Genomic DNA, 17,998 nt, shown 5'->3' with positions numbered 1-17,998 from the left:
TGCATAATATGGTGCTACATTCCTAGGTGGTGCAACCTAGTAGAAGGAACGAAAAGCAGTAGATTCGAGTGTCTGTCGAAGGAAGAATTTCCTCCTCTTCCGTAGCCTTCACCACCCCCTCTAAAGCACAAACGCCCATGGAAACAAAAGAGACTGTATAGAAGAAAACGGTGGTATGACATGAACATCGGAAAGCCCCTACGGTACCTGTAGTGGATACCAATGTAGATAGTCATTATTACCCAGTAGTGGATGCAGTTATTGGTGTGAATGACTCATTGCGCCTAGGAGGTTTTGATGAGACAACTAAGACTAGAACTAATCCCAATTCTCTCTAGGGGAAAAAAATTCAGTGATACTCCGTCAAAAGATGCACATTCAGCGAAGAACGCGAGAACCTTACAAAAGAACGGAGGAGTGGAGTTGCTCTAATTCTGTAAGAAACATAAATAATAAAACAAAAGAATATAATAAACAAAAATATTCGCAACCCTAAAGCACATCTAGCAAATAAATAAAAGATCGTACTTGGTTAAGCGGGACATTCTTGATGTTCTGCTGAGTGAGAGGAGTAACCATACTAAGTCTAACCTAAAATTAGAAATGCATAGGTATCACGTAGTTAGAAACGACCGTAAAGATGGGAGTGGAGGAAGTGTCCTAAAAAGTTCCCTTTCGACCCAGTAGTACTGAAAAGTCCATCAAGCGATAGAATGCAGATGTGTGGGGCTAAAATTCTATTTAGGGGCCTAGTATTACGGTTCTTAGCACACATTTAATATTTCCTCTCTTAAAGCCTGGAAAATATCCCAACTCGTGGCAATCGTACCGAGCTTTGTCATCTCAAGTGTGTAAAACCTATGAAAGAATGATAAAGCATAGGTTAGATTAGTGGTTGGAGGAATATAATAAACTGCCTCCCACATCAGTTGGTTTTAGAAGGCACTATAGACTGACTGCCTGGCAGCGTTATTGAACGAAGTGCACTTAAATAGATCAGAAAAAACCCACACTTGAGGCCTATGTAGACATTCATAAGGTGTATGATAACGTAAATATCGCAATACTAAAGGATAAAATTATGTTAATGCGAGTTCTGGAACGATAACACAGTCTATTAATTATCAAAAGGGAAACTGTGGTTATGGGATCTAGGAAACCTGGCCTTGGCCAACCCCCATATTGTGCATAATCCGTTCTTACTTAATATGCTTAAGTCTCGTTCTTACTTAATATGCTTAAGTCTCGTTTTGAGAGACTGGCTCCAGTTTGCAGATGAATTTACTGTATGCACTGGATGGATGTCCAAAGAAAATAACGTTGAAATGATGATGGCAAGTCATGCTCTATCTCAATAAATGGTACAAGTGCATGGAACTTCGCATTTCTGCGAATAAGAGCTCAGCATCTTGTTGAGTAGAAGGCATCAGAACACTCTTACTGACATTGTTCAGTTGGGGCCGATCAAAGTCTCGTAATTGCAGTAATAAAGGTCAGGACTATAAGTTGATCGTAAACTAACTTGGAAGCCTCACATTAAGAGAGTGATCCAGAATTTCAAAAAAACACTAAATGTGCCTATAACATATATGACGGACTCGTCACATACTGATCCAAAATTATCCCTCCGGCTTTATCGAAATGTAATTTTAACAAAAATAGATTGTGGTTGCGGTATTTACGGATATGTGTTGGCCAGTCCACACTATCTAGATTAGAAAAATTCGAGTACAAGGCAAGACAGTACTTCTGCCCATGAGATCAATATAATTTCCATATTCAGTTATCATTTACTCACATTATCTCTCATTCTTTACTCTTAATAAAAGTTACATTCAGTTACCATTGCGTTATTTCTAGGAAGAAATAAAGCTGTATGCAGCGCTCAAGTTATTCATATCTCATGGAAGATACGAAGAAGAAAGTAATGGAAGAGAGTCACTGTTACCTCTTGGAAGTCATGGAGAAGAGAGAAGTTAAAGAGGCTGCAGAGAAACTATTCCTTTAAAACAAATGAATGTTGAAAAAACAGAGCTGGTTTATATACCACCAATATACTAGTAAATTGAGGCATTAGAAGCTTACGGTAGCCGTGATTACCAGTATATTGGTTTTTGCCAACACTCGTAAACAATAGGTGTTTAAGGTGAAAACAAAATAAAAAATGAATAAATATACAAATAAATGAGGCTTTCAGAAGTGTTATTTAAGCCTTTTTCTTAAATTAGGGTTATTATTATTATTTAGGTTTATTAATATCAGGTCTTTTCATTAGTTTGTATTGTACATAATTTTGGTTCTTTCAAAGTTCTAGTGCATTTACTCGGTTTGCAGTGAACTGTTGATATTAATGTGGTCATTGTGTTTTCATTTTTAACAGTAGTACCAAGGGCTGTGAAAAAGTCGTTCAGCTTTCTATGTTATAATTTTAAGCATCTAACTGAAAAGTTGTTTTCAAGAGGTTTCTATTTCAGCATTATATTAGTTCCTGTGTTTGATATGTGCTAAATAATTGCTGCTCTACCAACGTGCTCCCCACTAAGCATCACTTTTAGCGGTAATATAATAAACTTCAGATTTAAATCCCTTCAGATTATGTGCGTTCATTCTTTATATCTGACTCTTTTATTCTACATTGAATTATGTCGTTTATTCTAGCGCTTTGAAATTTGTGGGACTGTTATTTAAATTATTTTGTTTTTCCTTCTTGTGACCAAAGTCAAGGTGAATCAAACTATATTGTAATATATATAAAAAAAAAAATTAAAACAAAATCAGTTAAATTACAGTTTTAGTAGAATTCTTTTATTTATTTTTCAAATAGCTCTTTATAGATAGGTGCGTTCTTGTTGGAGATTACTAAAGTTGAAATATTTATAAAACCATGGCTTCCTCTTGGTTCTTCGCCTCTTTTCCGCTGCGACTTAACTAGTATCTCTATTCAAATATAAGTTGTAAGAATACACTTTTTGTTTAACAAAAAATGAAATCTCACTGACTTTGATTTAAATATTTGATTTGAGATTTAAAAGTTCCTTTTTGCTTCAATAATGAAGCTTGGGCAGGAAATTATGAAATATTCTAAATAAAAGATTGTTTGCTTTGGAAGTTGGATTGATATTGTTGATAAATACTTTTTGTCTTTGAGATTTCATTGTTGAGTTTCTTCTTATATAATTTATTTTACTCACATTATTAAGCTAAGCCTCAGTTTAGTGGTTTTGTAAGTTGGTTGTTATAGCAAAACTCATTATCATGAGTCAGGAAAAAATTTTGAAGCTTCAGGAGTTCAATTCTATTTTATTTTGTTTTTAATAGGTAGCGCACTAATGCAAAACGATGAAGTCCTGAAGCCATATTATTCTCAATCACTGGACTGGTTAAGACCAGGAAATCGTTTAGGAGTGAAAAGATGCCACGATTCATCTCTTCACTTCTATATAGATGGAGTCGATCTAGGAACTGCTGTCTATAATGTACCAAAGGTAATTATTTAAATAATGTTTATTTTATTCTTAATCAGATATTTTATAATTTTCATGCTTTATCTCCAAAATTGGTCCAAACATAATTAAATTACTTTCGGCCTAATGTAATCATTAATCAAATTAATATGCACGAATCCCACGCGGAGGACCCGGTTTAGAATCCAGCTGCTGACCAATCGATTTTCTATTTCTTTTCGGGAGCTTACTGTCCGGTGATGTACAGTGTTGTCTGTAACGAAAAAACACGGTCCGAAGGCCGGCAGTGCACTGAAAAAGTTCCGAGCGCCAATAACCTCAGATTTTGACGCTCCTTAAATCATTTAAAAAAAAAAAAAAATGCACGAAAACAAATCTATCATTTCTACAGATAAAAAAATTAAAATATTCAAGATTAATGTAATTTGTTTTGCAGAAATTATATGTCGTGGTAGAATTATTTGGATCTACTACGGCAGTTTCCGTTGTGAGCAAAGGTGAATCTACAGTGTGCCAGGCCAGAGGCGATGCTCCATTAGCTTTGCCCGATATAGAATCTGCCTACGATCGAGCAACGTAAGTTTTTTAATTTATTCGAGGAAATTCGTTTTGTCAAGAGATAAATAATTATATTTTTAAATGAGAGAAGTGCACGTTTATAATGGTTTATTTCATTAGATCTCAAACTACTTGTCGGCTTTTAATCTTCTAATAACTTATACATATTCTTTCTATCTCTCCAATTTTGCCGGAACAAAAAAAAAATCGTTGTCGTTTTACATATTTCCTTTCATAAAAGGGAGCCAAGGAAAGATAAAGATGTGTGACATCCGCAATTTGGCTCGAATTATCAGGATTTCCCAGCTATTTTTTCAGCAGTTTCAAGCGCTCTGGAGGTCGTCCCTCTCTAGAGAATTAAGAGAACCTCTTTACTCTGCAACCACATCACTTTTTCTAGAACAAGTCTTTATTGTATTTGATAGCCTTGCAGTCCACATAAGGAAGATGCCCAGAAAATGATTGAAAGAAAAATCTGTTAAAATGTTGAAGTTCCTTTGTATTATGCACGCTCCAACTTATTTAATATACATGAAAAATCAAACCGTCACTCTTCTGTTTATGAACGCCGTAACATTTTCTAAAAATCATAATAAAGTAGAATGTAATTTTTGCGAGTGGTTACCTACTAATTGGTAACTATTGTTACTTTTGATTTGAAAATAAAAAAATTCGGAGATTCCTGCATTTGACTTTTCAGTTTTACTGACCTATTTTGTGAGTTTCACTTTTTTATATTTCATTAATAGTGCTTGAGAACGTCCTAATTCTTCGAATACACAGATTTTCTAGAGGAATTAGCATCGTTAAATTATAGAGTTACTGAATTTATTATTCAACTAATTTACTCATTTATTTTTCTTATATACTCTTTTTTATTTACGTTCCTTCGATTTTTTGTTTTGTTTTGGTTTTTGTGTGTTTAATAGATGAGTGGCGAATTGTGAAAATCTCTTTTTATTTTCTGTCACGAGTTCAGTAGTTTAAGAATAATCGAAGTGGTTCTGGTATTACCATCGTTAATAACTGCGTTTTTTAATTATGTTTATCAGTCTGCTTAAATAACAGAGATTTATGAAAAATTTATTTTCATTTATAGTAAGAACATATTTTTTTTTTCATTCACATTTTTCATTAAAGTTTTAAAGTTACTGTTGACTAACCCTCCGAATTTGAATTTTCCGCGAATACTTCTTTTATTTTCGTTGAATAGTAAGTTATCCTTAAAGTAGCATGCTAAGGAGCATGCATCATTTTAATTATGTGAATTTTCGGATCTTTCTCTACAATCACTGAATTTTCCGGTTAATTTTTATCAAGGTCGGGCAAACTTTCGCTTTTTACTATTTTTGAACAACCTCTTTCATGAAGTCCGAAACCTGTCAGATTTAAAGAAAAACGCATGCAAAGGTGCTTCAAAGATACTGTACAGCGATATCTATATCTCTAGATTTAAAAAAATACAAAAAAAAAAAAAACAGTTACAAACAAAAATGCATATAAGAGGAAAAAAATTTAAAATTGCAATTTTTTTCTCTTTAATTTAAATTTTGCTTGATTTAAAAGAGCATGCTTTTATTTAAAATTGTTCGTGCAGGGAAGAAGATGGTGAAGAATCAAAGAGAAATGAAGATTTGGATAAAAGCATAGAAGATGGTGAATTATTATCAGAAATTCATGATTTAGAGGTAAATAATTGTAAAAGTACTTTTTACCTTATTAATCAATCTCTCGTTTCTTCAATTGACATTTTTGAAATTGTGCAATTTTTTATGCTTAATATCAACTGCTATTTAATAGTTTTATTTCGCGAACATTTTTTGACTATTGCTCATGCACACAGGGTCAGTTATAGATTTCAGAAGGACCCTTATAAGTGCTTATTGTTTTTGAATAAGAAGCACGCCAAGATACTCATAAAGTCAACCAAGATTTCTGAGCACTAAGCATTGCTATTATTGATCCACTGTAATTTTAATCAATAATTTGTTTCTGAGTTGATAATCGTAGATACAAGATACTCCAACAGATTTTGTCTCATTAGAATATATAGGTTTGCTCAGATAATCAACTCTTCAGAAATAAGTGTTTTCCAGGGTGTTCGCTCACCCGAAGAAAAGCCTAATCCACTTCTTGTAACAGAATATCTCCGTATGTTTACATTCGTAGACTTCTTTATGAAATTAAAAACTTGTTTTCTGGTGAAAACCCAAATTTCAACTGAATAAATAATTTTCAATTACAGCTTTTCATCATTTCAATCACATTAATTTACCTAACAATTTTACACTACATCAAATAACAAACAAGCCAAATTACTTGATTTACTTCATACCTTCTGTAATGATAATGTGAAAATCAATCACATAAAAAGAGACGTACAATTAGTACCTAAATGAGTTCACTCTTGAAGAATTTTGTTACTTGATTACATCAAATCTACCCAATAACATATTTTCTGAACTTTTAATACTTTCATTAGATGGAAATTTAAAAATAAAATAATGGTGGAACCAATAAGTGTCATTCAGGTTTACATAAACTATGCATTTGTGGATAGGTCACACAAAAATCCAATTAGATCTCATGAAGCTCAAGATGAAAAAATTTGACATAAACAAGATACTCCAACAGATTTTGTCTCATTAGAATATATAGGTTTGCTCAGTTAATACCTAGTTAAAGCATTAAGTAGTATTCTTCGGTCCAGTTCCTTTCTTTCATACTGCTACGTTTTTCAAATTATTCTTATGACATGAACACGTTGCTACAAAAGCCAATTGAGTTTAAAATTGAAAGTCATTTGTTTAGACGTAAATATATAACTAGACTTTTCACGAGCGCCCTTGTAGCAAACTATTAAATGGTTTTTGGAGATTCATGTTGCCGAAAATAATTGACTTACTACATTATACATTATGAGTAATGAAATGAAATTATTTAAGACCATAGAGAAAATATTCTATCTAAAACTGTCAATAAAGCAAATGTATAGTAAAGTACCTTGTCTTATTAACGATTTGAGGAAATATAAACACAATTTCTAAATATATATCTAAAAAAGCAAGAATGCATATTCTTGTATAATCTAGATAGATTTTTCCTGTGAAACCTTGTACTGTTATATTTGAAGGCTAATTTAATAGAAAGTTGATAGTAATAAACCGAAACATTTTACATATTTACATAATTTAAAAAAAACTTTTCCAATTTTACTTACACCTCCTACTATTTTTACTGATACTTATTTTTTAAATTGAAAAGAAATTTAGGAGGAGATTTGTAAGTAAGGATTTCTATTTTTTATAATTCATTTTCTTAGTAGAAAGGTAATAGATGTTATTTTTTTATTAAATAGATTTAAACGTTTCATTATAAGAACTTTTCAACATTTAATTTAAGTAGACTTTACAAAAAAAAAAAAAAAATCTATTTCTGTAGAAAAGTACATCATTTAGCTAGAGGTATAATTTATTAGAAATAATTATATGGTTGATTCAATTTTATAATCCTTCCAAATTTTAGTAGAGTTTAGGCAAGGTTTTTTTGCAAAGTTTTGCATTGTCTTAACTTTTTTATAAATTAATTTTGCTAAAATCCCATTTAAATTCATTTTTTTAAATTTTTAAAATTATATTTTCGCTGGCTATGGAAATAATTCATTTTTATCTATATGCGACAACGTTGTAATTTACAGGTGTAGATGTAACTATTTTAATCTAATTGTTTGTATCTCAACGTAAAAGTCTACTTGCCTGCTGTGCTTCTAACATTAAATTTTAAATGTTGTGGACTTGAAAGGCGTATCGTCCAAAAAGTTCCTGAGTTGAAATATTGATTCGTGACTACTTAAAATGTAAATCAACTTAAAATAATTTTTAGTGATTTCTTGTATTTATTTCTTATCGACAAAAGTTCATAATCCAGAAACATTTGATTTTGGCTTAGTAAAAAACTATTGGGAAAATATGTTAAGGAGTCGAAAGAAATACATTGAAAATTAGTTAAGGTTAAGTTATTTATTTATATATTTTACAGATGATTCCACAACAATTTCACGATTGCCACGGCAGGAACGTACAGTTATCTGAAAGCCGTCTTGCAGCAAAACGAGTTTCTAGTTATAATCAAGGATTAGTGCTTGGAACTCGGCCACTTGCTAGGGGTGCCATATTTCAAGTATGTCTGTCTGTTTCTATGGAACACTTTTTTTTTTTTTTTCATGAAACATGTTTTAATAGTTAATTCATCTTTTGACATTGCATGAGAATTGGCGGTGCGTATTTTTGGTTTGAATTCTATAAAGCGAAAAATAGCACAATAAGTGTTATGTTAAATCTATCTCCGGAGGTAAATTTTACTGAAAAGATTTTGTATTTTGGACAAAATCACGGACGATTTTATTTAATCTTTTTTATTATGTTATTTATTATTATTTCTTTTATTCTTGAATCTTATTTGTTCTTGGATATCTATTGGTTTAGTTTGAAACATATTCCCAAAACCTTTTTTCTAGAGGTTTCTGAAAGAAAAGGCAAATAGGCCTACAGCTTAAGATCATCTTCCAAATTCTGTACAATACATTGACGTTTTCAAACTGGTGAGTTTTAAAGAATATCGGTTTACTGAAATGCACATTAAAATTTGATTTTTTGTGGACTTTTTCAATAGATACGTCATTCATCATACGGGTTTCTTTAAATTTGGCAATTACATTATGTAGTAATAATAACTTTTATTGCAATGTACCCAGGAAAATAAGTTATTGAAAAACTTATCTAACCAAAAATTGCCCTCCCAGTTGGTGGGGGGGGGGAAGTTAGATGGTGCTATAATTTTGTTAACTTACAAAAATAGTTTACCAATCTATTAACTATTATTTAATCTTTTCTTGTACTATTAAGAAACAGATAAATCCATCGAATTGTTTCCTTTTAATATAAAATTACTATTCCTTCAGTAAATTTAAATAAAATAATGATGAACATATTTCGCGAATTGTAATAGAGATGTAATTAATAAAGATATGTATAATTTTTTAAAGGTCCGGATTGAATCATTAAATACTCGTTGGGTTTCATCACTCAGCATAGGAGTCACGGTAGAAAGCGTATTATCTTCATCCCTTCCAGTCACAGCTTTAGGACTTAAAAAGAACACTTGGGTTATTTCTGGTGACTGTGTTTTTCACAATGGCCACAAGGTATTGTCTGTTTTTTATACAAAGAAATGAAGAGTTAAGATCTATTAATTATTAATGCATTTAGCGATTGATTGATTTTTATATATTTTTATAATTAAGGAGAAAACTCGCTACAATGTGAATCTAGATTTATTACCAGTGGGTCATACAGTCGGAATCATTATAGATGAAGAAAGCAATCTTAGAATCCTGGTTAATGGAGTTGATAGAGGAATTGCTGCTTCTAATCTGCCTTCAGTGGTTTGCCTACCTTTTGTAGATTTGTATGGAATGTGTGACCAGGTAGATTATTTTTATTACTATTTTTTTCAATAATTCTAAGTTTTCTTAATATAAATATTTAAGCGGCGCTTTTTCTTAATTCAAATTTAAAAAATTCTATTACATTGGGATTTATTTATAGGTTCGAATTACTTTTTCATCTTCTCATTCCTACACCGCTTGTAGGAAGGACAACAGAAACGTTCTTGGACGTGCACTGAGATGGCCACCAATAACATTGCGTTTTTGTTACGTTGACACGTATACCTTAGTAATTATGTTAGTCGTCAACTTAATCTGTACATTAGTTTTCTTTATTTTTATAAAGTACGTTGGGTCCCTTTAAAATAAATAAATTGATGGAAAATCGTGCCTTCATTTATTCATCGTTTGGATTGATGATGGTCATGGGAAGTACATCCATAGTTAGGCGCCACGGTAGCCGAGCGGTAAGTGGTGAGACCTGTAAAGCTAATATTCGATTCCCGGTCTTAGGCCTTGGATTTTTATTTAATGGTTAATAAAAGAAAATTACAGTAAAGTATGTTTGCTAGCCGTTTCCGTCCACGACACCTAATTGGTAGTTGGAAAAGCCTGCCTGAAAAAATAAGCATTACTTTACTTTTTACATCCAAAGTTGGTGAAGATTTGTAAATAGTATCCTTCTCTTTCATAGGTGGAAAAATGGGCGGTTTTGATCATATTTCTCTCGAAAATGATTTATGTGAGATTCGGCCCTAAACTGCAAAAGCATCGTGAAAGTGCTCGTTACATACTGAACGATTGGTGATTAAATGTGTATAATGAAATATTTTGGGATTATGTGTTGTCTCTTACATTAAGATTAAGAATTTAATTTTCAATTATTAATTATTTCATTACTAGAGACTTACGTCGCGTGAACTCTGTGCTTCCTTATAGAGAAATGAAATAATTGAAAAACATATTTAAAAAACTAATTAGCCTATAATTTAAAATTATGATAATACAAAATATTTATTTCTCAATGCCAACAAATAAATAAATAAATAACAAATTTGTACATGAAGGTTTATTGGCCAGACTGAGACCCAACGCTATTAACTCACTTAAGAGCGATTCTACTTCGCAATACTTAAATCTGAACTTAACTGTTGTACAACCAACATTGTGACCTAATGTACATTTCTTTACACCAAGAAGCAACTTTTGCCAAATTTATGTATTTATAAATAAAGATTTATTATTTTTATAAATCTGAACTTGCATCAGATTAGCATCGCTCCTTTTACCTTATCTAACGACTCATTTTGGACAGCACAACATCTATAAAATATTTCATCTTTTTAATGCCCTTCTTTGGAAAGCGTAGCCCTTATATATTCTAAAGAACAGTGGGACTATATTTCTCCCTCACGATAGGTTAGAGAATTGACTGACTACCTCCTACTGTTCCATTATTCAATTGAACTTTCAGAAACACCAATTATTTATTAAAATAATGTTAAAACGCTTAAACCGAACTATTGTATTTTGTTACACTTTATAAAAAGAAATAAATAAATTAATGCACTCTATCGAGTACCATGATCATATTGAGATTGCTGACGATGTAGTATGAGTAAGGTACATTTTACATAAAAAATTAAAAAATTAGGAGAAAGCTTTTTCTGCAAGCTGAGTGCTGCATTTGTTAATTGCTGACAACAAACCAATGCGGAAACTATATTTATATACTTTTTAATATAATTTATTTCTTTGTTTAATTTGCGTCAAGATCTCAGGACATAAGTACCCGGGGAGTGTTCTCCGTTTTAATACTATTCATCTCAGAAAAGTGAGATGTAAAAGGCTCCTGAGAAGAGAAATCGAGATTTCCTTGTGGGAGTCGAGTTCACCAATCTCGCAAAATAGATGATTTCTTTTCCTAGAGTAAATGAATTAACCACTATATTCTTCCAAAGGTGCAGTCTGTTCATTGGAAATACGTGTAATAAAAGTGCTCAGAACTAAAAATGGGACTTAGTAAAAACAATAATAAATCTTTCTTTACATCAGAACTCTCCATCTTGCTCTCATTCGTTTGGGAGCCAAAACAATTTTTATTTTGGCAACTTTTGTTCAATAATTTTGCATACTTTAGTGATTTAGAATGCTTTCTAATTTTTTCATAATAGAAATTTATCTTCTTTCTTTTTGAATTTGTACAAGGTGTGTATTGTGCCAGAAGGCGTGGAAAGTTTTCCCGCTAGCCCATCTACGGAGGAGCATGTGTGGTCCGAGACAAGAGAGAAAGCGGAATTGGAAGTGGGAGAAAAAGTGGCTTCAGTGGCTGCTGTGGCTACAAAAGGTTATATAAGCCAAGCATTTTTCTCTTTAGTTTTATCAGTTGATTTTATTTTTTTGAATTAATCTCCAGTAAATAATTTATTGAATTATGCATTCCAATTTTATTAAATTTACTACTGAAGTGGAGAGATAGAGTGAAGGATTAGTAAGACGGAGGTCCCGGGTTCAAATCAGGCGCGCCCTAACCTTATAATTTTCTTTCTAATAGCTTTTCTCACCTGCACACTGTCTGTTTATACAATGATGTCTGCATCTCGGACGCCGGCAGTGCACTGAAAAGACTCCTATGCCAAATGAATTTAGTTGTTCTCTCAATTGAAAAAATTATATGATTTCTTTAAAATAGTTATTTCGATGTAAACCAAAAAAGTTTCATGGCGCCTGAAAATCCGTCTCAATTACATTTCGCCCAGTGTAAATTAAACCTTAAACTGAAAACTTATGATTTATTATTGGTTTTGATTTTATGTCAAAAAAGTACATTTGTTTTGTAATAATTTATGTTTTTGCTTGTAATTTAAAATGTTCAACAATACTATTCGAAGGCTAACAGAAAAAAACTCAGCATAAGAATACTATGAAGATTTTTAAATTAATTATATCCCACATTATTCGATGATTCTATTTTTAACTTCCACTTTTCTAATAACCCCGATTTGTTACAGTTAATAAAAACTATTGAAAAAGATAATATTAATGAAATCCTTTATTTTAGTGCGTTTAAAGGATGTTTGAGATTGTATCAAATTTCGAAATAACTTTCTTGTAAAAAAATAAGAGTTTGAAATAAACCAAAAACCAAAAAAGTAGTGAGAACTTTCTGTCTAGTAATCTCTCCTAGATTGCCTTTAGATCAGTACCTGTTACATCGCCCTTGCTGAAAGCAAGAAATGATGTAAACGAAAATTCGTACCAAAAAATTTCTTACTTAACCGTACGCAATCAACATCATCGTCTTTATAAAAATAAATATTAATCTTATTGCTAATATTAGGGATAATTAGGCTTTATTATTATTATTTTAAAGAAAATTGGTTATTTTGGAATTAATTGGTAATTTTGGAATTGGAGCAATGCTTTTTCTTATTCTGCATAACAGTAATAGATATCTTATTATTATTATTTTTTTTTTTAAAATGGTTGTTATTTATTGTATGTGTATTCAGGTGGTGCTAATTGTGTGATATCTTCTCAACAACAAAATGCCGTAAGAACGAAGTCGGACAAGATGAACGAAAATATACAATGTTCCAGCCTTACTTCGAGTGCAACGAATGCTTGCACTACACCTACAACTGGCAACGCAGTGTTGGCTGCTGCCCAGCAGTCATCGTTATCAGTCTCAGCTACTAATCTTTCTCTGTTACATTTGCATAGGGTATGTAAAAAGCAAACAAGAAATCACATACCTTTTTTTTGTATGAAGTGAGTGAATTTAAATCAACAAAAGAAATTTGATCCTTTTACTCCTCCTTGCTTCCTTTGTAGGGAACAAAAATAAGTTTTATTTGCGCTCTGACAATTCGTCTGTTCCGAAGTTATAATACTTTACTTCGGTTAATCCGTTTAAAGATTTTGACCAACTTAGAATTTTCGTTTTTAAGTTTTTTTTTTTCTGAATCAAAAAAGCATTCAGTTCACCTTGTCAAGTTTTTTTAAAAAGTGATTTACTTTTTCAAGATAAATCAAATTTCCCAGTAACCTATGTTTTCAAGAGAACATTTTGTGAAACTCGTCGTAAAAACAGCTCCAAGAAAGAAAATATGTTTTTTTACAAACTACCTAAATATTGAAAAACTTTTATTCTAATATATTTTTATAAAAAAAATATAGACATCATTGATCAAATAATTTTCATTATTTCGCAGAAACGCAGTAACTCTTTGCAGGAAAATGTGTATAAGTCGCCATCCCAAGCTGTGCCCAGATCTGTCGGTGGTAGTCTGGCGGTTACACCGATATCTCCTCTGGATGTTAGGGCCCCTCCTTGTGATTACCTAATGGCCTGCTTGAGGCTGAAGTCATGGCTTGGGCTACCTAGTAAGTAGATGCTTAACTGCTCGGTATTTACAAAAATAAAGAATTTGTTCCTCTTTTTCTGGCAGCTTAATGAGGGGAAACATAACATAATATAGTGTAAAAAGTGCAGAAATGTTGACATTCTTATTTATGGCATACATTTCGTTGTTTGATTATTTTAGAAATTATTAATAGGTTAATTACAAATTGTTTAATTTACAGATGGTTATTTCCGGAAAGAAAATCGATGCACTTGCAATTCATGTTGCATTAGTGACTCAAGGCTAACTACTATAAATGCTACAACTTGTGTACCTTCTGGATTGACGGCGCCAAGTTTGGTCAGAGCACCCTTGGGTAGTGGACAACATTCTGACAAAGCTGTTGAAGGTCTAGGTGACAGCATAAGCAATGGACCAAGTGGTTTTGTTGGTGGTGGAGGCAGTGGAGCCGGTTGGGCAGTGTTTCCTCTCAGGTGACATGATATGCTAAATAGTAAACAGTCAATTTTATATCCTTAAAAATAATGTTAATGCAGCAAAATTTTCTCGAAACGTTACTACTATTGTACTTTTTACCTCAAACCAAAGCTTCCTTAATATTTTGTTCTTATTTAAATAAATTTAACAGGAAAAGAAGCCAAAATGAAGGAGGACAACAGCAAACTAGTGATTCCTGGCATCTTGCCTATGCTAAGGTTGACTTAGGATTTGTCAGAAGAATACTTGATACTGGCCGACTGCTTACACAAGGTAAAACCAAATTGAAGAGCATAATTAAATTTTATTTGAACTCATTGTAATGCGAATTTTATATTCTTGAAGAATTGAAAAAAATTACTAGAATATATATTTTTTATAATTACTGCTTCAAAAAATTAAATGTGAATTAATACATATTAGGTTTTTCTTTTGTTTTTTCATTACATTAGATAATGATTCACACAAACGTGGTTTAAAAAGCCAAGTATCTTAGTTTCATTCTTCTATAACGCTACATATTCTGAGTTTTATCCAAAATTAAAGTTGTTTTACTGCTTGGTATACTAAATCCGACATTCACACTTGTAAAACATCTGTTACATACTGCACTCGTAAACTGTCAGCATTACATATCCAACCGCATTTTCAACCACTATTATTATTCATGTCATTAAAACTTAATTCAGCTCAGTGACAGTGCGCTAACTTGTATGGACTGGATATAAATCTAGCTGAAACTATATCGCTGCAAGGTGCTCGGCAATGTTTAGTAAGTCGAGAAAACATTGACAGTTGGCCGGAAGCATTGTCTTTGATGTGATGTTGGCACGGGGAGGAGGAGACAAAATAAAAATGGAGTGTTCAATGACTTTATGAATTCGGGTATTTTCGCATGTTTTCCAAGTATGTTTGGCGGTAATGTTTATGTATCTAAACTGCCCAATCCAGAGGAGGTATTTTGTGTTCTTATGAAGATGTTTTAAGCTCCTGTTATTTTATTTAATTATTATTTCATTAATTTGGGAAAAATAAAGTTAATGAAAAATAATTGTGTTAACTAAAATTAGAGTAATCTTAACATTTGAAAATTTGTGATGTAAAAATACAAAAAACAAAAAAAAGAAACAGCAAAGTTTTGACTCTCTTAGAAGAAATTTTTGGACTTTCTTTTTACCGACTGCCTAGTTGTTTGTTGTTTCAAAGAGTGATATATTATAATCTTAAGATGTATGGCGGAAATATTAAGGACAAAGGTTTGAAGAGTAAAAATAATTAATAAATCGATAGCCGAGCGGTTAGAGACGAGACTCGCAAAGCTAAGAGGATCCACGGTACTAGGTTCCATTTCCAGTCTAGGTTTGTTTTGTTTTGTTTTTTTTTTTAAATAGGTAATGTGAGAAATTTATATAAGTACGTTTACTCGTCGCCTCCGTCCATAACACCTAATTTGGTAGTTAGACTTGAGCCCGCCTGGAAAAATAGGCATTACTTTAGTTTCACTTTTTTATAAATTTTAATTCAGTATCGAAACAATTACTACTCTCTTTTTTAATTTTCAGGTGAAATGAATGTAATAGCTACGGCAGGCAGAAAAATATCAGACAGAAAGCTGGATGACACAAATAATTCCCAGCTTGTCATAAGTCCTACTTTGTCGGCCGCTACTGATCGTAGCCCATATAAATACCAGTAAGTTTTTTTTTCTGCGCTTTGAAATTTTGTTATTAGCTCCACTTTATCATTATATGCGCGAAGGTCATTTTTGCACGGAGCGTACTTTATTAAATGTGTACAAAATTGTGCTTCTAATCAAACGAAAGTATTACATTTTTAAGTTAAAGGACTTCAACTTAGTAACTGCTTCTGGCTCCGGGTACAATATATAATCGTGGCCCTAGCACCACGGATGACCCGGCAGTCTGAAAATAATTTAGCGTTGTCCCACATTTGACATTCGTCTTAATTGGTTGAAGGCAAGCACAACAGTTTTTACCATACACGAATTGTTTTATCGTTAGATTTTTCTAGTCATTGTACTATTACACGAAATTGCACGGTGCTCTGTAATTCGCGTGTACTTCTAAAACATAAAGTAATTTAATTAATTTTTCTTAATTATGTTTCAATTTTTTGACGGAAATAAGAATTGCAGGTATAAATTTAAAATCATTGATGAATCCTAATTAATATTGTGGTGAATTCAACACGTTCCATATTCTATTTGCATGTTTTACAGTATCTCCAAGATTTCTCAAAGTATTTACTCATTCGTAAATTTATCTTGTGAGTAGCCCTCCAATGTGTTTGAGTTGGTTTTCCAGTAAAATTGTTTTAGAACATTCTGATGTTAATTGAGTTTTGTGGGCATTTTAATTATTTAACAATTTCTAATTTAGGAAAACTAAAAGAAGAAAATTGTAGAAATCTCTTCTCTTCCTCACATTCTCTCAAATTTCTAAATTTATTATATAGATTCTGAATGGATTTCTCTTTTTAGGTATACAGACCCAAAAACCAAAGAAAGTTACCTTGCACACGCTGCGTTCGAATTGCTGATCCGTCCCGGCTCATATAAAGTAGCAACGCAAACAGAATGGGTCACCAAAGAAAGTAGTGCGACTTCCCTTGTTGCATTATTACTCAGGTTGGAAGTGAATCATTTATGACAAGCTAATGCAAGCTTTTGCACTTCCGTTAAGGGTTCGCATTAACAACGAAGTTTTGTAAAAAAAATAAATTCTAAATCAGGAAGGAAAACAAAAATGAAAGCTAAAACAAAGGGCAGCACAATTTAAAATAATTAAGGTATACTAAATATTTCTTACCATCATTATGTCTTCTATTTTTGCAAAACGCTTCGTCCAGCTGTACCTTTCTATTAATGAGTAACTTTTTATTTTTAATTCCCAACACAAATAAAGCAGAATGAATATATTGGTACTTTTAAAAAAGGAAGATGTATGCCTCAGAACTATAGAATTAAGAAGAAAGCCTTTTTAAAATTCATACAAGGTGCTATCCAAGTCATTTGCAATAAAGATCTTTTATTTCATTCCTTAAATGAATTTGAAGAAAATTTGTGTGTGTTTTATTTTGTTAAACATACTTTTTATTTTTCTTTTTGTATTGACTTTATTTTTGTTGGATGTAATTATTTATATTTTATTTATATTTTTAAAAATGTAAATACAGTTCGGTTATTTGTTGATAAATTAATTTACTTTTTACATTTTCCATTTTTTTGTTTTTGTTTATATCCGTCTTAGCACGCATGTTCATTGTATTCCTGACCGGTTGCGGACTAACATCCATCGTCATGATACAATTAACATGCGTGCATGCAAATCAATGATATTATCTGCACTCGGACCTAACCAAATTTTTTGTTTTTGATCGTTTGTTTATCTGATGTTTTATAAATGAAGAGGATGGATATTCGAGCAAATTTTTTGTTCGAAGTTTAATCAGAAGTACTTGTTTTGTAGTTTTAAGTTCGATAGATAGATTGCTGAGTTTGTCGCCACGACTTATTTGAACCAGTTCTCTCTTAGTTTGACTTTTATATCTATTTTTATATATAATTCGTGCAATAAAATGTAAGTGGGCTATAAAAAAATCTCGTGATGTGAATCTTAAGGAATTGAGCTCATCGGCAGTAATTTATTCCAGTTGGTAACACTTTT

At 31.8% G+C, this 17,998-nt stretch overlaps 1 protein-coding gene across 1 annotated transcript in view; it reads left to right on the top strand.

The window, feature by feature from the left end:
• Positions 1–17,531, top strand: part of Neurl4 (neuralized E3 ubiquitin protein ligase 4) — a 39,952-nt gene extending 22,421 nt beyond the window's left edge. The window contains exons 19-31 of the mRNA XM_074121026.1: positions 3,319–3,485; positions 3,901–4,040; positions 5,620–5,710; positions 8,061–8,201; positions 9,067–9,225; positions 9,325–9,507; positions 11,677–11,815; positions 12,981–13,192; positions 13,683–13,854; positions 14,056–14,308; positions 14,464–14,585; positions 15,875–16,004; positions 16,813–17,531. Of these exons, the coding sequence (XP_073977127.1) occupies positions 3,319–3,485; positions 3,901–4,040; positions 5,620–5,710; positions 8,061–8,201; positions 9,067–9,225; positions 9,325–9,507; positions 11,677–11,815; positions 12,981–13,192; positions 13,683–13,854; positions 14,056–14,308; positions 14,464–14,585; positions 15,875–16,004; positions 16,813–16,981 (2,078 nt within the window). The 3' untranslated portion in view covers positions 16,982–17,531. The remainder of the gene's footprint in view (positions 1–3,318; positions 3,486–3,900; positions 4,041–5,619; positions 5,711–8,060; positions 8,202–9,066; positions 9,226–9,324; positions 9,508–11,676; positions 11,816–12,980; positions 13,193–13,682; positions 13,855–14,055; positions 14,309–14,463; positions 14,586–15,874; positions 16,005–16,812) is intronic.
• The last annotated feature ends 467 nt before the right edge of the window (positions 17,532–17,998 follow it).

This window comes from Rhodnius prolixus, unplaced genomic scaffold (genome assembly GCF_049639745.1).
Source record: "Rhodnius prolixus isolate KJV_2025 unplaced genomic scaffold, Rpr scaffold_2, whole genome shotgun sequence".
NCBI classification, from domain to species: domain Eukaryota; kingdom Metazoa; phylum Arthropoda; class Insecta; order Hemiptera; family Reduviidae; genus Rhodnius; species Rhodnius prolixus.
The sequence above is the reverse complement of the archived record's forward strand: the minus strand, read 5'-3'. Positions and strand labels throughout refer to the sequence as shown.